At 38.4% G+C, this 23,715-nt stretch overlaps 1 protein-coding gene across 3 annotated transcripts in view; it reads right to left on the minus strand.

Annotated features, from left to right (window-relative positions):
• The window catches only part of ofd1 (OFD1 centriole and centriolar satellite protein), a 137,675-nt gene that overhangs the window by 71,847 nt on the left and 42,113 nt on the right, over nt 1-23,715 (minus strand). For all 3 annotated transcript variants that reach the window (XM_039743606.1, XM_039743603.1, XM_039743604.1), the window contains exons 11-12: nt 8,867-8,986; nt 1,044-1,117 (exon numbers count right to left, since the gene is read on the minus strand). In XM_039743606.1, coding sequence (XP_039599540.1) covers nt 1,044-1,117; nt 8,867-8,986 — 194 coding nt within the window. The remainder of the gene's footprint in view (nt 1-1,043; nt 1,118-8,866; nt 8,987-23,715) is intronic.

Consider the following 23,715-nt stretch of genomic DNA (forward strand, 5'->3'; position numbering starts at 1 on the left):
GCAACAATCAATGACAACACCCATTTAAGTGTAGTTTGCAAAGGATTGGAAAGACTTTATTCATTTAAAGTAAGTAAAGAGATGATTATGATTTCTAGTTGTGAGGACTATATATGACATGCAGTGGGGATAATGCGAGATCATGTGCCAACTAAGAGATAAGGGAAGAAGCTTATAGGATGACTTGTGTAACAGAAATCTGAAGCTTCTATAGTAGAGAATAGGAAGCATGTCAGGTGGGGAAAATGAGAATGACCTGAAAGAGGCAAAGTAAGATAGGCACCATAGGCCCTAAGTGTTAAAAGAATTTGCAGAAAAAAAAGAAAAAAAGAAGAGAAAGATTTCTCAATGACTTGAAGTCAGAAGTATCAAATAGATCACCCAATGTGCTAATTCCAAAGTTTATTCAAGGAGACAGAATTCTGAAGTGACCAAATATAATTAAGGAATGACCACTGACACATTGTCTCTACAGAAGACTTCAACTATAAGAGTGATCATTTTGGGGAATAATGCCAAGAGGAAAAAGAAAAAGCAGGCGGTGCTATTTGAAGAAAGAAAAAAAACAAAAAAAACCATGAGGTCTATGATTACTTAGATTTCAAACCATCTACTTTCATTAAAAAACAGCTCCTTATTAATAAGCACATATACTGGTTTGGATGGCAACACATACTCTGATTAGATGTTGTCTTTTATTACATGCAGCCATGGTCAACAAATAAAAGAAATTAAAATGCTTGTAAGGCAAGATAATAATTGAAGAACATTTTTTATTGCTATTAAAGGGGCAAACAGTAAGCATGCTTATGAATATCTAAAGAGAAACAAAAGGTGAATTATTATTTTATTTCTGAAATAGCAGACAGAAAAATCAGTGCATGCCATCTGACTAAACATGAAGTTGAGCGTGTTGGCATTAAATTAAGACCTTTATTTAAACAAAGCCCTGTAGTTACAGCAGCTCCCAAGAGGATTTCACAACCTTGTGAAAAGTATGGCAATTTTAAGAAAAATGGGTTGTCATTAGAAAATCCATACACCTTTAATTCTTTTTTCATCTTCAGTAATTTTTTCAGTCCTTTTCAAATATTCCTCTTTTAGTTCCAGTTGATATCTAGAAAACATATCAGGAAAAAAAAAGTATTAAATACTGTAGATATTCAAACTAGATTCACCAACATCACAAAAAGTGTTATCAAATACACATGTGAACAATTAGTTACATCTTTACCATAATTTCACTTAATTACAACTAGAATGCCTGCATTACTTAAAGTATTTTTTTTCTAAAATCTAAAATGTCCTTTTTTAATTTCAAAACTATAAAAACTTTTTCCAAATTAAAGCTTTCAGTTGTAGATGTTCTTTAACATAAGAAGAAAAAAAAAAGACCCATGCAAACTGTCAATATCTTTTAAGCAAGTTAATATTTCTATTAGATAAGTTTATGGATCTTCCTGTTCCTAATCGAGGTGCACAGGGCACATGGATAGCGGTGCTGCCTTGCAATAAGGAGACTGGGGTAAGCACCTCAGGTCCTCCCTGTATGGAGTTTGCATGTTCTCCCAGTGTCTGCATGAGCATCCTCCTACAGTCCAAAGAAGTGCAGGCTAAAAGAACTAATGTTGGTAACTGGCCAGCGAGTCAGCAACCCTGCCCTAAACAAGCAGGTTTAGTAAATTGGTGGATGGTCCAAATGCCTGTAAAAAGCACGTTGAGCATTAGAAAGGTGCTATATAAATAAAATGTATTATTATTTTTATTAATAATAATAAACATTTTCAATTTCAACTAAAAAAAAGTCTTACGGTGAAAAACGTTGAAATAATTTAGAAGTTTAAAAAGTAAGAGTTAATATATACACATGTATTTATTAAGCAAAAACAAAATTATTGATAAGCTGATAAACTAGATCAGGGAAAGCACTACAAAAGCAGTATCTACTCAAAATCTTACTAACTTTGCCAGAAAAAGCTATTCTCTATGCAGTTTTATTATGCTATTTGATCTGAAAACTGTTGAGTGCTTTTCTGACTTGGCTTGATGCAGCAAGCAGTATTTTTGTGAATGTCTGCAGCTTAGCAACAAGAAGACAGTAAATACTCACGCTTAACTTTCTAGACCAAGGAATAAAGGAGGGGTGGGTGTTTTGATATCTTGTGCCTGTACCACAATCAACATTTGCCAGATATAAACCTGTTTCTTAGTGACTAGATGTTGCCAGCTTGTTGCTAATCCTTCTTGACAGATGGCCTTGCTTGCCAGCTTCACCATCTAAAAATACTTGATGGCTTATCATGTTGCAAAAGGGCTTTAGGCAAATCGTACAATCATTCTTTTCATATAAACAAACCAAATTTACAGATTGCAAAAATTATTTAGTTCTAATGTGTTTTTTTTGCTGCATGCCATTCTTTTCCTTTTCTGATCTGACAACTGTGAGCTCAATAATCGAACCCTTCAGACACAACATGCTGAGCAGCCACTATAACACTACAGGACATCAGTTCTAAGCAAGTCTGGCCTCATTTAATCATGGATTTATCATACCAGAAGTGAAAAAAATGTCCTTAAATATACAAAACAGTCTTTATTCTCCTGAAACAGACATAGTTTGTCTAGACATCGTACACAGGGAGGATTACCCACAACAGAATTACAGTCACACATCACTTAGAGGCTCTAGTTATGCAATCCTAATAGTTATGCACAGAAAGAACAGTTCATATGTATACAGCTTTCTGCTCAGCTAAAAAAAAAAAAAAGAGAGAACATTAAACTTCAGAAAAAGGGCATATGTGGAGGCATGCTGCACAACTTCAGGAATCTGAATTAAAGTCCTAGCTCAGTTGTCATCATTTTGCTGTTTGCACATAATAGTGTGTTTATACTCCCACAGATCACAAATATTTCTGTTACAATGTCTGCTTACTCGAATTGGCTCTGAATGATCAAGTGTCAGATGCACAAGCATGCATTAAAGCAGACTGCAGTCCAATCTATAGTTGGTTCTTAGATTGTGCCTGATTCTGTCAGGATGCTTAGTTGTTTTTAAATGTACCAACAATGATGCTAGTGATGAAACAAAACACAAACAAACATTTCAGCACTTTTTGTTTCTGGCTATGATTAGATGCAGCTATGCTAAACAAGATAACAGATTTCCAAAGCAAACCCTGGATGATTCCTGGATAATAAGAAATTTGAAATACTGATGCAAAAAAGCCTGGCAGGAATTAAAAACAATTATTGGCTATAACAAGCCACAGAAACTGCATTACTATTTAGCATATACTCTTACCTTGAAAATGAACTTACTAATTACTACTGCAGGTTTTATCACACTAAATTTAAGAACTGAAAATTGCTAATCAACAAAGCAATAGCTACTGTAGTTGCATCATTTATTGAAATAAATGTTGATATTAGATCATAGATCAAACAAATAAAGCTAGGTAAAACTTGTGATCCAGTACATGGTGGTGGAAAAGTCCTTGACCTCTGGAAAAGATCAGTGATTATCCCTGTGTCCAAACAGTTCAGACAAAAAAATTAATGGTCTGTCTGTAGTTGTTCTAGCCTCACAACAAATTAAGCATTTTGAGCCATAAGTGTTTAAATACTTTACCCTGGAGGTTGAATACCCTTAAAGTCAAACCAATGTGACTATCGAGCATCAGGGAGTATTGAAGATGCCCTATTAACAATGCTATACATGTCTGAACACCTGAAGCAAACTCAAAAACCTAGCCAAGACAGTGTTTGCAGATTTAAGCATCGTGCTTTAAGCAGTGTTCTTTCACATCTCCTGACAACTAAGTGTTGTTAAAAGTATCAGTCTGTACAAAAATTGAATATTGTTCCAGTGACATTAAAAATGAATTGCAAAACATTAAATTAAAAGGAATGAATAAAGTTTCTTTCTGAATAATTGTTAAGAAATAACCAAATATAAAAAGAGAATAATAGAGTTAAGTATGTCCATATCTTGACACTAAAGGTTAACTAAAGTCAGGATATTGCACAACTTTCTTGCAAATCCCAGCCATTAAGCTGGATTTCTCTCTAATCTCTCCTTTACAAAAGCCAATAATACAAGCAGGACTGAAAGTTGTGTTCTCTCCCTAGTATTAGAGCTCTTCAATTTAAAATGTGTAAGCATTATCTTCGACTGTTTTTGAAAATATGCTGAATTCATTATAAAGGTGAATAATTAATACCAGGGATGTTACTGAAAAATGCATTTTTTATTAAATGTTTTTCTTATAACTATTGTTAAGTGGACATGAACAAACTTTAAAAGAAAGCAATGCTGTAGTGGAATAAGTCGCAGTCCACAAATATTGGGGATTAATGATTAGTTTAGCATTTCTATAAATGTAATTAACAAGTTTCAGCAACAGCTGTTTCTCTTAAACAAATGTAACTAACCAAAAATGAATGGATAATAATAATACATTTTATTTATATAACACCTTTCCCATGCTCAAGGCACTTTACACAGTCTCATAAAGAAACTGCAGGTATATGTAACATTGGATACAGATGTTTCTTTAATTGACCATTAAAACAGATAGATACAGAATACACAAAAGCATTAAACATAATAAAAGACAATAAACCAGAGTAAAAAACTAAATTCAATACTAAAAGAAAGCCGAGCAAATAACATCATTTGGGATATAATATACAAACACATAAATTATCCTGAGCATCAGGGCAGAGAGGTAAACTGAAAGAACGGTTAGTGTGTGACACAACAAGATTGCCAGAATCAGAGGACTGTAGAGGGCGAACAGGTGCATAACAATGGAGAAGGAAGGTCACAGATGTGGTCCAGTGCAAGGCCATTTAAAGCTTTGCAGGATAATAATTTTATATTCAATTCTGTAGGACACAGGGGGCCAGTGGAGACAAAGCAGGATGGGTGTTATGAGCTTGCTGATGCTAGTCCACCTTAGGACTGTTACAGCAGAGTTTTGAAACAACTGGAGGTGTGATAAATGATTATAAGTAGCAACTGCCAGTAGGGAGTTAAAGCAATCGATGTGGGATGTAAAAAAAGCATGGACAGGTTTCTTAGCATTAGAAAAGGACAGGAATGAGCGAACACGGGATATGTTATGGAGTTGAAAGTAGGAAAGTTTCTTAATGTGGTTTATGTGAGTAGAATAAGAAAGGAAGGAATCAAAAATGACACCAAGATTACTTGCATTAGAAGATGGTCTGTTGAAGTCACAATCAAGAGTGACTGAGAAGGGAAGCACATAGACACAGACGAGCAAAAGCCAGAGGACAGAACCCCAAGGAACTGCTTGTGTGACTGACGCTGCGCTGGATCTGCTGTTGCCAAGACTAACAAACTCTTATCTGTCAGTCAGATAGGACTTAAACCACTGGAGAGCAATGCCAGAGATACCCAGAATGCTCTCCATTCTGGACAGTAGAATGTCATGTCTGAATGTGAAATGTTGCACTAAGATCTAACAAAATTATTATGCTGGTTTATCCACAGTCTGCTGCCATAAGAAAATCATTAGTTACCTGAACCAGAGCTTTTTCACAGCTGTGTTGTGCCCTTAAAACCACACTGAAAGGGTTCCATCAAATTATTAGAAGTTAAGTAATTGGTGAGTTGGAAAGCTACAATACGCTCAAAAACTTTTGACAGAAACGGTAAGTGAGAAATAGGTCGAAAATTGTTAATTGTCAGCATTAAAACCAGTCTTTTTTTTTTTTAACAGTGCGGTTAAAGAAGCGGTTTTAAATGTGCCTGGCACAAAGCCAGTGTCAAGGGATGTATTTATTATTATCATGACAGTCGGGGTTATGGCATGAAGGCAGGATGTGTGGTGGGGATGGGGTCCAATACACAGGGAATTGGACTCATCTTACAAAGCAGGTCATTAGCAAATGTAGATGTGACTGGTGAAAATTTAGAAGATATAAATGGATGATGGACTGATGTCAGTTAAATTATTTAAATATTTAATTTTATTGCGGAAAAAAATGGAGGAATTTTTCACAGACTTCAGTAAAGGAGGTAAGTGGGCCTGATGCAGGTAGAAGCAGTTTATGTCATGGCCATTTTCTATTATTCTGTCACATATTTGTTTTGCAGAGTGTTTTTTCCTTTGGTCTGCTCTCCTTTGATAGGCAGCATACATGCTAAAGATAAAGTTGACAACTAAGCTTGATTGAAGCAGCAAGGAGTGCTACCAGAGATGGTTCAATATTTGTAGAACAAGTATGTATAGCCCTTCTCCTAATGAGACTTAAAGAAAGCCTTAATGTTCCCACTCATCCACTGTACTGTATGACAAGTAATAGAATCTAGCTATTCAAAATAAAAACAATACAACACAACAGATCATTCATATAATTGGCGATTAAGCTCTATAATAAAGTGTAGCTAAAACAAGAACTGATACTTATTTTACACACATTGTATACTGTACATGTACAATAAGCAAGTAGATTTGTTTCTCATCTTACTGTATATTTTCATTTTGATTTCTCTGATAGTCATGAAAAGTGCAGATTTCACGTAAGGTAACCAGGACAGCATGTTCACACTTTTGTTTGCACAGTAACAAAACTGGTGGTTATCCTGAAATGACTATCTTGGTCATTAAAATGCTCTTCACCAAACATTCAAAGCATTTCACCAGAATGGAGGGGAGTGCCACGGGTCTATAGTCATTCAGTTTCATTCAGACTGCTTGGTGGCCTACCTGACCTTAGAACCTGTGGTGGTAATGACTGACACTTTCCACAGGTACAATACCACAGGTCACAGAGCAGTTAAAAAGTAAATAAAAATCTGGAGAGAGCTAATTAAAGCAGGACTTTAGAAGCCAACCTGATATGCCACCTGGCCCTACTGCTCTTTTGGATTTTTACCTGCCACAAAACCTTCGCCAACTTTACACTGAAAATTAAAATTAAACTTCTTCCCAGCTGTATTCCTAGTATTTGTTTGGCAAAATACAGAAATTCAAACTGTGCAAATTACTAAAATAAGGTTAAAATATATATTTTTTTCTGATCTCATACAGAATCCTCAATAGTAGCAGCACGTTGTTTTAATTTTTCATTGCACATGAATTTCCAGTTATTAATAATGTGTCAAAAAACATCAGCTTAAAAATAAATCAACACAATAAAAAGAAGAAAGTATTTTATAATATCAAAGGAAAAAATGTCTATTTAATCTAAATGTGAGTACAAAGATAATGCACATAAGTGCTTGCCTGCTCTCTTAATACAGTGTTGCTCACTGTACAAATTAAAATGTCAAAAAGAAAAAGCTAATTGGCAGTATCTGAAGAGAAGTTTCCTAAAATTGAAGTAAAGGTCATTCATTCATTATTAACAAGAAATAATACAATATTTAGCTGAGTGTTAGTACACAAGCAACAATACCAAAGCACAAGATAGCCTTTTTTCACTATACTTTGTTAAAAATTAAAACTGCATATAACTAGCATTGTTTTACAATGCCTTATTTTCACTAATACCATGGGTACTTTGAAAGTACTTGAAAAAATAAGAAATATTGTTCTACATTAAATTTACACACCTATCAAAATTCCTACTTGCAATTGCCACAAAAAGAGAATATCAAGTAGCAATGAAAACATGGGTAGCATCAAAAACAGTATACTCTATATCACAACATAATGATGAATATTAATATCACAAAAAAGAAGAATGAGATAAAATGGACATTATCCACTTAAAAAAATGTTTTTAACCAATTACAGTTTTTTCTTTTTGAAATTTCTGCCTTTGCATCAAAGGTAAATTCTGTATACTGTTGCATTTCCTATGATAATTTCAACAGTTTGTCTTTGGTCCAAATCAAATACTATATACTGAAACTATAAAAATATTTTACCAATCTCAGAGAATACATAATAATGATCTAAAATTGGTACTGTATGTCTAATTATTGAATCTGTGTTTTCAGAGCTAATTCATCAAATGTTTTAGATTCATGTAAACATCATAGCGTTATCACCATCTGGTGTTTCATAAGGAATTACATTTAATTCTAGGTGTATTCTAATATAAATAGTGACAGTGTTATCTAAGCTTTTACATTTATTTAAGATTAAATGTCCCCGCAGCTACGCCCACGTAGTAGTGAAACAGGAAAAACTTTAAAAATCAATAAACAAACAGGTATCGCTAGCTAAGCGTAGGCAAGGTATGCACCAAAATGTGGCCAGATGTAGACCTACTTCAACGAAGGCTGGCCCATGAGTGAGGAGGGCTCTGCCCAGCTCCCCACTCCTGACATTACGTTTCCCCCTCCAATCAGCCCGCAGCCTCTGTCTCGATTTAGCACAAAATAAATCGTTCCTGCAAGCAAACTACGATACTTAGCGCAATGAGAGAAGTCGCAAAGTCAACTGGAATGTTCAAGCAAATGATCCAAATCCGTTAAGTAGTTCTCTCATGAAAAGCAGACACAAATGCAGAGACAGATGTTGGATTTTATATATATATATATATATATATATATATATATATATATATATATATATATATATATATATATATATATATATATATATATATATATATATAGAGAGAGAGAGAGAGAGAGAGAGAGAGAGAGAGAGAGAGAGAACAGCAGATATTTACAAACCTAATCATGAGAAACGCAATAATATTTAATTATATCATATTTATGCAGTTACTAATATTCAATCTATTCATAAATGAGCATATTTTAAAAATATTTTCTTTACTATAAATACCAGTTCATTTCATTGTTATAAAGTACTGTCTTTTAACTAAACTATATTTTTACTTTTAAATCCATATTAAATGTTTGCTTTGGGTAAAAACTCACCTTAAGAGATCATTCTTAAGCTTTTGTTCATAAGCATCTTCTTTATTTTGTATCATCAGCTCTTTCTGTCTTAGAGAGTCCTCCTTAATCTTATTCTTGTCTTCTAGAATTTTGCAGTTCCTAATATGTACAATAAAAAGCTTGCATTATAAGCATACACCAGCTCAATACAATGAAGACTACCAATAAGTGTTATTAAATTCTAAAAATTCTTTAGTCACTTCAGTTGTCAATTATCTCAACTCAAGCAAATTTATAAATGACCTAGATGATTTTATATTAACTCATTTTCAGCTTCATGTTGTTTTTGTTTACCTTTGTGTATCAAAACCAACACTCATTCTGACAAAGGTATATAAATTCTAAAAAGAAAATACTCTCAAATCCAAAACCATCTAATTAATTTACCCAGTCTCTCTGTTATGATCTCCGATAAAAAAAAAAAAAAAATCCAAAGCTTCTTGTTAATTGTATAAAAGATTGCAGAGATCTGACAGGCTCTAAAGTTTGTCTTTCAAGTTTCATACATCATAACAAAGTTTAAAAATTATTTATAATTTTCCATAAATCCATTTTGTCTTTCTCTTGGGCACTACCATTTTGTAGACCTTGTTTCTATGACATGTACTCTAATTGTTGGGGGTGTGTTCTCTGAAGCCATGAGCCTAACCTAATTAGGCCAAAGATTTAAAGGTCAGCTCAAGTGGCCACGTTTTATCAGAGTTTTATGAATAAACCCCTAATTTTCTTTCCAAATTCAAAATTTGGTATTCTGAACTTTTGATCATGTTTTGGTTCTGCCAAAATACTATAAATGTATTTTTGTATAGCCCAAAATAACACAAGAAATACTGAAATTGGCTTTAACAGGCCCTGTTTTTTTTGACAGCCCCCCAGTCTTGACTTTCTAAGAGGACAAGAAAAAACTGCCCAAAAAATAAACCTTGCAGGGAATAAATGGAAGAAATCTCAGGGAAAGGCAATTCAGAGAAAGAGACCCCTTTCCATGTATGTTGGGTGTGCAGTGGATATCAAAAATTGAGTAAATACAATACACAGAACAGAATGCAAGTAATCCTTAATACTATACAATAATACAATAGTAATATTATTACCAGTACAGAGGAAAATGCAAGAGTAGATTATACCACATAATAGGATTCCAATTTGTTCAGTCTTGAAGGCCTCAGCCATCAAACTGCCTACTGGCCATTTCAAAGTAGAGTCAGTATTGGGATGGCCAATGTGATGAAAGGACCCTTCTATCAAATGTTTTCAGTACTCCCCTATCAGAGAGGACTTGTTGTTGACTATTGCTTCATTCTCTTTGACATGGACTCCTGGGTTTAGTTTTGTTTGTGGCTGAAAAAGCGGTTTCAACTTTCCATTACCAAAAATTGTCACAAATTGTGTCTACTGGTCATCTCTGATTTAAAAAAAAAAAATAAAAACAACTATCTCCAGTAACTCAAAACACAAAAAAGAACCAAGAATATATTAGGTTTAAGCATTGAGAATGCAGATTTCTCTTTAAGTTTACAGTGGACATTTTGATACCCATGTGAATGAAATATTTATGGTATATATATTATGTCAAGTGCCTTTCAATCTACAAGAGATGTGTTTACATACATTTCTGGGAAAGGGGATAGTTTCAATATTTCTAATAAAAGTGCAGGTAATGATTGACAGCCAACATGTTTAAAAAAGCAGCAAAAATGCCCCACCAAAATGTATTTTTCAAAGACCCATTTTAATAGTGTCTGTGATGACTGCTTCATCTGCTGCAGTTGTGACTTCTGACACTTATCTAATTGAGTACTTTAACCACCCTCCACCAATTAAGTCATGAGCTGTGTGATCTTCATTAATCATTTCATCTTCACCACCTAGGGTGTGAAGTAGTATGGAAGGGCTAGATAGGGTCCATGGCAGAAGACAGCCCTGGCTAGGACCATTTTGAAGAAGGATCTACACAGGGCAGCTTTACGTCTATGTGGGTAAACAGATAACAAATAGCAGTATGCCCAGGATTCTCTGGAAGAGCAGCAGACTAGTTCAGCAGCACAAACAACTGAGTTGTGACCTGGGCAAAAGCATGCAATGTTCTACCAGGAAGCCACAGAACAGGCAACCAAGCCATAATTAGGAATATCTAGTCTCCTGAACAGACAGACTGGGCATAGATCTGGGAAAATCCTAACCTGTGGAAACATTACTAGAAGGCAGTACAGAGAACCCTTATGGTACATGTGTGCAACTGTGTCCTGCTATGAGGAAGACAGGAGATCAAGGATGGTAGAGGTACCTGTCTGTTTAAATAGATATTGAAGTTTAGGGATGATGAGATACCTGAGATCACCAAAGGGAGCTATGTGGAGAAGGGTAGACTCCACCACAATACTAAAATCAGTTTCCAGAATCACTCCAGAACTAGTTGCTGAGTGGCTGCTCATTGAGTTCAGAGTTGGGAAGAAAGGTGGACATGGGCCAAAATGGCAATTAGTGCAGCCAGATATTTGGAGAGAAAGAACAAGAAAGAGTCTGAAGGTAAATGAGATTTTACCTTGATGCCATTAGCTTTTTATACAATGCCAAAAGCACAAACTATCCCATCTCATATACAGGGTAGTAAACCTGGTCAGTAAGGTTTAGTGAGGAATTTTTTTTTCTACTTACTTCTTCCACCCTTTATCCATTCATACATATTTCTGTATTGATAACATCATTACTTTGCTAAAGACCTTATTTTTAGGCAGTTCTGTTGCAGGTTAGGGTAGCAGACAAGGGTTTACTTACATTACTATATTATTTTAATATTTATTTATATATACATATTCAAGGCATTCATAGTCTGAATCACAATCCGATTGTGTGGGTGGTTACCTACCAGGTAATGCTTGTGGTTGGTCAGCAAGTTGGCTAACGTCCGCCACGGTGCCCTCTTTCAGTTGCAAGAAGCAGATCATAGAATGGTTGAAATAGTTTTTACTGTCAAATAATGCAAAGAGTACGCGACACGTGTTTCGCACTAATTCTGGGCTCATCAGGCGTACACACTCACTGCATTCCCTCTCGGGAATCGAACCTCGGGCGTCAGCGGCGAAGCCTCTCACGTCGTGCCACAGCGTGTGGTTCGTTTATGACCATTCTATGATCTGCTTCTTGCAACTGAAAGAGGGCACGTAGCGGATGTTAGCCGACTTGCTGACCAACCAAAAGCGTTACCTGGTAGGTAACCACTCACACAATCAGATTGTGATTCAGACTACGAATGCCTTGAATATAATTACCCCGATCTACATACTGTCAAATAAACGAACCACACGCCGTGGCACAACGTAAGAGGCTTCGCCACTGACGCTGACATCCGAGGTTTGATTCCCGAGAGGGAGTGCAGTGAGTGTGTACGCCTGATGAGCCCAGAATTAGGGCGAAACACGTGTCGTGTACTCTGCATAATTTGTAACAGTAATAAATCTATATATACCAGTATATATATCTATACTAATAAAAGGCAAACCCCTCACTGACTAGGTAGAAGGCTGAAATTTGGCAGGCTCATTCCTTACAGCTTACTTACAAAAGTTGGGCAGGTTTCATTTCGAAATTCTACGCGTAATGGTCATAACTGGAACCTAATTTTTCATCCATATAACATAATAGACGTCCGCTCGATGGCCATGGGAGGCGGAGTTACTCCTCCCACGTAATTTAGTGCCTGCCCATATAAGGCCGTCCGTCAGCGGCAATCCAATAGAAACACTGCCGCTAAATATTCACAGGTGAAGGACTGTGCTTATGCAGATGAAGATGAGATGGTCAGGGTGGTGTTTGGCACAAACTCAGCAAAAATGCGAGAGAATTAAGTGCCAGGTGCACAGCTGGGAACCTTCGATGCATGTACACCGAGCGGCTCACGTGAACTGACACAGTGCACAGACAAAAAGCAACAGTTCCAAAGAGTGCTGAACAAAAACTGAATTACACAATTGAGAAGGCAGCAAAAAAATATGAAGCGTCTGACACATGCAAGCATATTCATAAGTGCAACTACTGCGGAAACAAAGCACACGGTGCAAAAAGTCAATGTCCCGCTAAAGGAAGACAGTGTAAAAAAAAACCCGTGCATGCAGTGTGTCACATCTCAGATAAAGAGGAAGACGAGCTGTTTATTGATGCAGTAAGAAACGAATCAATTAATGAAACCTGTTATCTTTACAACAATTAACAAACACGGAATGTGACTTGAACATAACACATCCTACAAATACGAACCTGATTGAAAGAAATAATGATAATCAAATCCTTGATGACAGCAACACTCATAACACTCACAAAACAATTACTGTATATTGATAATCATGTTACGTTATTTTTAAAATGTTCCCTTTTCTTTTACATAACTTTTTTAACACACTACTTCTCCGCTGCAAAGCGCGAGTATAATATATATATATATATATATATATATATATACAGGAGTGCAGAATTATTAGGCAAGTTGTATTTTTGAGGATTAGTTTTAATATGGAACAAACACAGTGCTATCAGTCAATCCAAAATGTTAACAAACCTGAAACCTGAATGTTTCACAACGGAAATGTGAGTGTGAACATCATCAGGGGAATACATATGTGCACAATTATTAGGCAACTATTAGTGTGCAGATTTATTATGCAACTAAAGGAAAAATGAAAATTTTCCCATCTCACTTGTTTATTTTCATCTGTTATAGTGAGAATAATAAACAAACACCTCAAAATTTACAAATAAACATCTCTGACATTTCAAAAAAATAAATCAATCAATGACCAATATAGCCACCCTTCTTTCCAATAACAGTCATAAGCCTTTCCATTCATGGAGTCTGTCAGTTTCTTGATCTGTTGACGATCAGCTTTTGTGGAGCAGTGACTACAGCCTCCCAGACACTCTTCAGAGAGGTGTATTGTTTTTCTCCCCGTAAATCTAGCGTTTAAGAAGTGCCCACAAGTTCTCGATAGGGTTTAGGTCAGATGAGGAAGGGGCCATGTCATTATTCCTTCATCTTTAAGGCCTTTACTGGCTGGCCACGCAGTGGAGAACTTCGATGCAAGTGATGGAGCATTGGCCTGCATAAAAATCATGGTCTTTTCCTGTATCACTGTTTGAAGAAAGTGTCTTGAAAAACTGGCAGTAGGTTTGGGAGTTGATTTTGAGTTCATCTTCAATGCAAAAGGTCCAACTAGCTCATCTTTAAAAATACCAGCTCATACCAGTACCCCACCTCCACGTTGGAGTGGAGCTCTGTGCCATTACTGATCCACAGGTCCATCCATCTGGTCCATCAAGAGTCACTCTCATCTCATCGGTCCATAAAACCTTTGAAAAAATCTGTCTTCAGATATTTCTTGGCCCAGTTTTGACGTTTCAACTTATGTTTCTTGTTCAGTGGTGGTTGGGTTTCAGCCCTCCTTACCTTGGCCATGTCTTTGAGCACTGAACACCTTGTACTTCTGGGCACTCCAGGTAGGTTGCAGCTCTGGAATATGAAAGTACTGGAGGATAATGGGTTCCTGGTAGCTTCACGTTTGATTCTTCTCAAATCTTTGGCAGCTAATTTGCGTCTTTTGTTCTCAACACGTTTCTTGCGACCCTGTTGACTATTTGCAACAAAATGTTTGATGGTTCTGTGATCACACACCAATATCTTAGCAATTCCAAAAGTGCTGCATCCCTCTGAAAGACTTTTACAATTTTTGACTTTTCAGAGTCAGTTAAATCTCTTTTTGGCCCATTTTGCCTGAGGAAAACTAGCTGCCTAATAATTCTGCACACCTTGATATAGGGTGTTGATCTCCTTAGGCCACACCCTCCCTCATTACACAAATACACATCACCTGACGTGCTTAAATCCAATAAGCATTCAAGTTAATACAGCTTGGAGTTGGAATATACGCATTAAAAATGATGATATGGTCAAAATACTCACTTGCCTAATAATTGTGCACACAGTGTATGTATATATATATATATATATATATATATACACACACATACACACACACCCCGATCTACATACTCTCAAATAGACAAACCACACGCCGTGGTGCAATGGAAGAGGCTTTGCCTCTAGCGCCGACGTCCGAGGTTCGATTCCCGAGAGGGGGTGCACTGAGTATGTACGCCTGATGACCCCAAAATTAGGGCGAAACACGTGTGGCGTACTCTTTGCATTATTTCACAGTAAAACTATTTCAATATATATACATACATATATATACACACACATACATATATATCAGCGCTTCCCGATTCATTTTACCCTCGCATCCCCTTGGTTTGAGACGTATGAAAAAATATGCGGTTAACGCAGAAAGACAGATCACCAATTGAAGCTTTATGAATAATGGATACTTTATTCGCCATCAATGATTGTTTTGGTAAAGCCATACTCAGTGTAATCATTAGATGAATGGTAAAAAAGTAAGAGCGAGGGGAGGGTGACTTATTGAGGCACGCAGGCAAAACCACAATAGCACACGAGCTCAATGTACTGCACGTCAACTCGATCTGAATTGCGCGATCACAATTGAAAAAATATATCTTTTCAAGTTCTATTTAGTCGACACAAATATCTTTGGTTGGAATGTAAGGCGAATTTACTCTTTAAATTTCTATGGTGAAGAAAAATGTATGCAATGATGCCTACATTTAACTTCTATTCCTACCAAAGACATTTCTGTCGACTAAATAAAAATTCCTTCTATTTAAAATTTAAATAGAACTTGAACAGATACGATAGTTCATAATATCCATGCAGACTTGCACGTAAGAGCGGGAGTCATCCGTTTTAACAAGCAGTGTATTGCACTGATACGAAATAGCCTGGCCATTTAATTATTTAGGAATGGATAAATAAATTAAGATTTTGTACAAATAATGTTTTTCATTTTTCTTCCTTGATGGATTCTGGCACCCCCTGCAACAGTTGCTCGCACCCCAAACAGTGTATGTGTATATGTATATATGTAGATTTGTATGTATATATATATGTTTAAATATGTGTGTGTATGTATATATATATATGTATTTGTCGGTATATATGTGTGTGTATGTATATGTATGTGTGTATATGCAGATATGTATATATATATGTATCTATACTAATAAAAGGCAAAGCCCTCACTGACTGACTGACTCACTGACTCATCACTAATTCTCCAACTTCCCGTGTAGGTAGAAGGCTGAAATTTGGCAGGCTCATTCCTTACAGCTTACTTACAAAAGTTGGGCAGGTTTCATTTCGAAATTCTACACGTAACGGTCATAACGGTCAATGTGGTCGACAACGTCCGCCATATTGAACTTTCTTATTTATGGCCCCATCTTCACGAAATTTGGTAGGTGGCTTCCCTGCGCTAACTGAAACCGATGTACGTACTTATTTCGATGGTATGACGCCACTGTCGGCCGCCATATTGAACTTTCCAACGTCACTAATTTTCCAACTTCCTGTGTAGGTAGAAGGCTGACACCATCTTCACAAAATTTGGTAGGTGGCTTCCCTGCACTAACCAAAACCGATGTACGTACTTATTTCAGTGGTATGACACCACTGTCGGCCACCATATTGAACTTTCCAACGTCACTAATTCTCCAACTTCCCGTGTAGGTAGAAGGCTGAAATTTGGCAGGCCCATTCCTTACAGCTTACTTACAAAAGTTGGACAGGTTTCATTTCGAAATTCTACGCGTAATGGTCATAACTGGAAGCTATTTTTCTCCATTTACTGTAATGGAGTTGAGCTCGAAAGCCGTGGGTGCAGAGTTTCGTGTGACATCATCACGCCTCCCACGTAATCACGTGAACTGACTGTCAACGCAGTGCGTAGAAAACCAGGAAGAGCTCCAAAAAGCGCTGAAGAAAACATGCATTATACAATTGAGAAGGCAGCGAAACAATAAGAAGCGAGCGAATGACATATACAACCATATTCATGAGTGCTGCTACTTCGGAAACAAAGCAAGGTATAAACCTAAAGTTTAAATTAAGTTCATAGACAGGCTGCTGCTGGCGTTTGTCATGCCCACGGGTAATGCGGGATACAAGTTTAATGAGAGGACGCAGGATATAAACAAGAGTTTTGATCACTTTGTAACTAAGTTAAAATTGCACGTGAAGGGCTGTGCTTATGCAAATTCCGAGAGACTGTGTTTGTGGGGGATTGACAGTTAAGGTGCGTGGGGGAGTCATGTCATCATCTCCCCTCCCATTCACCTCATTTCGCTCTGAGCTGAGCTAACGCACGCAGTATTACGGAAGCAACTTTGTGACGCTGCCACCAAATACTCACAGAAAAATCCACAAGTTAATACACACGCCGTCTCTACAGTTTCTCCACATTGAATCCTCCAGGCACTACTTACAAAAGGTTACATTGATAATCGTGTTACGTTAATTTTAAAATGTTTCCTTTTCTTAGCACAAGCACAGCTGAGAAGCTTTGATGCATGTGCTCCATAACGCGTTAAAAAATAATGCATTTAATCACACTTTGCATTACAAGCAAAGGGAGCTTTGTCAATGCATGATTTCCTGGTACACCGATTACATTGATCAGCGCTTCCCGATTCATTTTACCCTCGCACACCCTTGGTTTGAGAAGAAGTATGAAAAAATATGAGGTTAACACAGAAAAACAGATCACCAGTTGAAGCTTTATGAATAATCGATTCGCCATCAATAATTGTTTTGGTAAAGCCATACTCAGTGTAATCCTCCTTCCATTTTATAATTTTTCCGCCACTAGCCATGATTAAATGAACGGTGAAAAAGTAAGAGCGGCGAGGTGACTTATTCAGGCAGGCAGGCGACAGCTCAATAGCTCGAATTTGGATATAAGTAGGTTCTATTTAGTCGCCAGAAATATCTTTGTTAGGAATGGAAGTTGAATTTAGTCTTTAAATTTCTATGGTAAAGAAAAAGTTATGCAATGATGACTACATTTAACTATATAAAGTCAAAACTTTATTATATAAAGTCACTGTCGGAATAAATAAAGTCAAAACTTGAATATATAAAGTCATTCCCAAATATATAAAGTCAAAACATCAATATATAAAGTCAGCGTCGGAAAATATAAAGTAAGCGCTGGAATATCCATCCATTTCCCAACCCGTTGAATCCGACCATAGGGTCACGGGGGTCTGCTGGAGCCAATCCCAGCCAACACTGGGCAAGGCAGGAACCAATCCTGGGCAGGGCACATGCATCATTTTCAAAATATTAACCGAACAGTGTTTTTTTAATTTATTTTTCTGAATACGTTTTTGTTCACTTAGTTCAGTTCAGAGTCGTTTCAATCAATAGATTTTGACTTTATATATTCAGGAATGAGTTTATATACTCCGACATTGACTTTATATAATCAGGAATGACTTTATAAATTCCGACGCTGACTTTATATATTCAAGTTTTGACTTTATATATTCGGGAATGACTTTATATATTCAAGTTTTGACTTTAAATATTCTGACACCGACTTTATATATTCACAAAATCAATTTATTTGCCTGTTTGGCATCCCATAGTATGTGTGTGTGTATATATATGTACACATGTACGTATGTATATTTTATATATATATATATATATATATATATATATATATATATATATATATATATATTTATATATATATATATAAATATATATTTATATTTTATATATATATATATATATTTTATATATATATATATATATAGTCACGCACGCGCGAGTAGGAGACCGCGGATGGACCTTAACACGCTTGGGAAGACATTCGCTGGCAGGGAGTGGCGGGTACTAACCGTTCTCCTTTGCTTTCTTACAGAAGAAAAGACGCTCCGCCACCATAAGCCTCATTTTCCCGCAGCACGTTACGAAACCCCAAACCTTTATGCTGTTGTCTTCTTCATTTATTACAGTGGCGTAGTTGGCAGGATAACTGCTCCGATAACATGACTGAAGGACAAGACCTCAACACAGTGCTACAGGGGACAAATTCCCAGATCCTGTCCCTGCAGCAAGCGCAAGCCGCTACCACCCGGGAGTTGGAGGCAACGAAGGCCAGGTTGGCAGAAGCCCAGATGGTAAGGCCCGATCCGCCTCGACCAACGCCTCAGCTCACGGTCCTCTGAGCCAGGGGGTCAGAAAGGCAAGCTCGTGGGAACCGACAGGGACGGGCGGCCAACCCCGAGCCCCCTTGACGCGCTGCGGAAGCACTATCGAAACCCAAAAGAAAAGCCAGCCTCAGCGCTGTTACAAGTGCGGTGAGACTGGCCACCTGCTGCCGACCTGTTTCATGAACATCGCCACGGAGCCGATGGACTGCACCTGAGCCACAGCGGAAAGGTACTGTACCCCATCGAATCCCTTGGCGAGTCCGAACACGAGAGTGGTGTTGTTGAATGGGCATGCGGTGGTGGCTCTGTTTGACTCCGGCAGCAACATAACCATTGTGACTCGCCGTTATGTGTTACCGCGACAGTGGCTAAAGCAACATCTGCAAGTCATTTGCGTGCATGGGGAGACCAAGTCGTATCATTCCGCACAGTGTTACATCACCTGGAAGTGGGACTTGACTAAGTTGATGGTCGCGGTGTTGCCCGAACCCCCCTATCCGGTGATCTTGGGACAAGACTGGTCACACAAAAAATGCGGTAAGACACACCGCTCCCGGGGTCTCGTTGGGTCTGGCTATGAGGGGGCAAGGCGCCCTTCCCGTGGTCTCCACGCCGTGCTCTGGGGCAGGCCCTAAATGGCGCAGGCACATCGGGGGATGCTTCCTTGGCGACGGACCCTGACCTGGAAGTATCTGCCAGGGAAGGAACAAGCCAGGGAACTCTTCCGGTGGCCAACTCACAAGACCCACTGAGTAACTTGGATCACCAATTTCGATCCACGTCTGCCTCATTTAAGAGAGAGCAGTGGAATGACGATTCCCTGCGGTTTGCCCAGAATGCGGCTGTTCTTCCAGGCAGCTCACAAGCCGACGGATCCATACAACGCGAGCCCTTTTTTGTGCTTGAGAACGATCTGTTGTATCGGGTGGCGACCCACGAGGGTGAGGTGCGGAAGTTGCTCCTAGTTCCGCGTACCTTCCAGAGGGAGGTATGTGAACTAGCTCACACTCACCACCTAGGCGCCCACCTCGGGGCCAAAAAAACTTTAGAGAGGATTAAACTCCGCTTTTACTAGCCTGGCATCAACGAGGAGTTCCGGCGTTTCTGCCAATCCTGTCCGGAGTGTCAGATTCGCCAGATTCCTAGGAGGGGCCGCGCTCCTCTCGTCCCTATACCCCTGATCCATATTCCCTTCGACAGAATAGGGGTGGACTTAGTAGGACCCCTGGAACCCTCAAACCGTGGCCATAAGTACATACAGTGATCCCTCGCTATATCACGCTTCGACTTTCACGGCTTCACTCTATCGCGATTTTTTTCTCATACACGCTTACGTCACTACGCATGCGCTTTCTGAGAACTTTTATCTAAGCCCTACGATGGCTCCTAAACGTGTTGCTTTTTCTAAGCCTTCTGACAATAAAACTAAGTGCCGGAGGAAGATGCTTACTATCCAAGAGAAGGTGAAACTCTTGGATATGATTAAAGATGGCAATACCCTACAAAAGCCTCCTCACGCATATGAAAAGACAGCGCCAGCAACTGCCTATCAAGATGTTCTTCAGCCGCGCACCCAGACACACACTGCCTACTCCTAGTACTTCTTCACTAAAGACAACAACGCACCTGCTGAAGATACTGCACCACCTCTGAAGACTCTCCTATTGAGGTTGTGCCTTCATAGGTTAGTGATTGTGTGCAATTAAATGTACAGTATAATAATCTATTATATAAAAGCTCTCGGGATTGTCCTTCTGTCCCATGAGTGCAAAGTGTAGCGGTATTCTGCTTATTACAGACTTACTACTTGCGGCTTGAGGTACGAAGCGATGCGATATGAGCAGAGTTCTGGTGCTGTCATCGTTCCCTTGCTTTTGTGCGCGATGCGCTGGAAAAATAGGCAAAATTATGTCTCTTGAAATAATTAATGTTGATGGAGTACAAATGCCTCACCGCGTAGTGAATATCAGGGGAGATGGTGCTTGCTTATTCTCATTTATAGCTTATTTAGTGCATGAAACTCCGTCTTTAGCGGTACAGATTCGGGCTGACATTGTACGACTTTGGAAAGGCACTTGAGGGGATAAAAAAAAACGTAGGTTTTCGGGAGATGTTATGAATGGGCACTTTGATGTTCTCATTCTCTACACTTACATGCCTGATGTACACATGGAGCGCACAAAAATTGAGGATAAAAGTCAGTCGCCTTAAAAGGCGAGTGCGCCTAGTAATATGATATTTGTAACGTCTAATATGTCTTATTTTCTCTTATTCTGTCTAATATATTGAGTAATACGAGTGTAATGGTGACTAAAGGGTGTTTCATGTCTAGAGGGCTCTAATAATGTTAAAAACGTATTTAGAAGGTCGTAAACAGGTTTTCTATACTCTAACTGCGAAAATATTAGATTTATAAATAAACAATCCTACTTCGCGAAAATTCATTTATCACGATAGAGTCTGGAACGGATTAACCGTGATAAACGAGGGTTCACTGTATACACACACACACACACACACACACACACACACACACACACACACACACACACATACAGTGGAACCTCGGGTCACGACCGTAATTTGTTCCAAAACTGTGGTTTTGACCCGAAGTTATTTCCCCCATAGGATTGTATGTAAATACAATTAATCCGTTCCAGACCGTACAAACTGTATGTAAATATATTTTTTTAAAGATTTTTAAGCACAAAAATAGTTAATTATACCATAGAAAGCACAGCATAATAGTAAACTGAATGTAAAAATATTGAATAACACTGAGAAAACCTTGAACAGAGAAAAGTGACATTGCAAGAATTCATGCTAAAGCATTATGAACCGCTTGCTGTAAACACTTTTTTTTTTAATGAGTTTTAAACACAGGAAAAAAAACACGAATATCTGAAAAATCTGTAATTTAATAAACAACCAAGAAAAGTAACATTGCAACAATGCACGCTATGAACCGATCACTGTAAACAAAAGGGGAGGTTAAAATCCAATAGAAAAGTCTTCATTAAGACGCTTGAATCAGTCTCTTTAAAAACAAGCCAGGTGCATTCTTTAACTGCCTTCTCGGCCTTATGTGGCCAGCCCTCTCTCTCTTGCTCGCTCGCTCTCTCTCTCTCTCTCTCGCGTTCTCTCGCTGCACAGGGAAGGAACAGGGAGAGACTGAACACATGAGGAAATCATCATGCGTACGAACCGGAAGGTAAACTAGCTTGTTCGTCACCCAAGTGTGTGGTCGTAAAAAGATGCAAAAGTTTGGCGAACTTTTTGGTCGTAACCCGATTTGTATGTGGTCCGAGACGTTCGTGACCCAAAGTCCCACTGTATACCGCTGGGCAAGAACTGCATGGAATGCTATGAACTGCGTTTCATGTTTCTGCTGTTGATTTTTTGTTTTTAGCATTAAAGAGGACCGTGCGCAGATTGTTTGTGGGTTTGTGTGCTATTCTGACGCCTGACTTGGCCAGGATGCGTGCTGCACCTTCAGACATTGTGGTGATAAGGAAGTGAATACCAGGTGGGGTGGGGGTTCCGATTCAAGTTGATTTTTTCCCCGAGTTGTTTGGTGTCTTCTGTGTAAGCTTCGATTAATGAATGTTTTTGAGTATCCGTTTGAAATGAAAAGACAGAGATAGCGTCTTTCATTCATTTTTGTCTCCTTCATATTACAATGGGTGTGGACTCTACTGAAAAGAATTTTAACACAGCTCTGTTTATGAGATACTGAGTGTTTGCTGGCAAAGTGCAATATCTTGTCTGCATAGCATTCCTTACAGTAGGGTGGCGTCAGGAAGCTAATGTGTCGGTTCATTTCTTTATATATATAGCGAGAACCTGCCTCGACGGGGACAGACACCAAGACTGCTTATGTCCAAAATACACACATTTTATTTTCAATTATCAACACTGTGCACTAAACTCACAATTATTCCTTTTCTCTTATTTTCTTGTCGCCTACACTCCATTCTCTTAAGCTTCGTCTTGCTACTTCCCAACTCCGAGGAGTGAGGCGGCCCCTTTTATACAGTACCCGGATGTGCTTCAGGTGCTTCTTGACAATCTTCCTGCAGCACTTCTGGGTGTGGCGAAAGTGCTACTTGAGCAACCGGAAGCACACCAGGTGTATTTGCCTCCTGGCCTAGCAGCACTTCCTGTTGTGGCGGAATAGCTGCTGTCCACGACTCTGGGAACGTCTGGGCAGACCCTTGTGGTGACCACGTGCCCCAACAGGGTGGAGCTTTCCAGCTCCAAACTTGTGGCCCACCTGTGAACCAGGGCAGTTGCCCTCTCGTGTCCCAAGGGAGGTATTGGTCCTCACCCAGTCCTTCCAGCTTCCAGGCGTCCCAGCCGTCTGTCACAATATTATATATATACTAGGGGGCTCTGCCCCCTGCTCGCTTCACTCGCCAAACTCCAGGCGGGAGCTAGCCATTTCGCGGCTCTGCCACTCGCATATGGGGAAGCAGGTATTCAATAACTATTTTACATTACAGTGAGTAATTAACCATAGTAAAAAATAGTAAAACGTAATAAATTGAAAGAAAATTATGTTTCATGTTGTGTTAGAGGTATTCGTTGCGTTATATGTTTTTGTTCTGTTTGGCTTTGAAATTAACACACATACTTTTTAAACTTACACTTTTACTGTAAAACTTCAGTAAAAACAATATTTGGAATTAACTTTTCTTCAA

The sequence above is a fragment of the Polypterus senegalus genome, chromosome 2 (assembly GCF_016835505.1).
Source record: "Polypterus senegalus isolate Bchr_013 chromosome 2, ASM1683550v1, whole genome shotgun sequence".
NCBI classification, from domain to species: Eukaryota; Metazoa; Chordata; class Cladistia; order Polypteriformes; family Polypteridae; genus Polypterus; species Polypterus senegalus.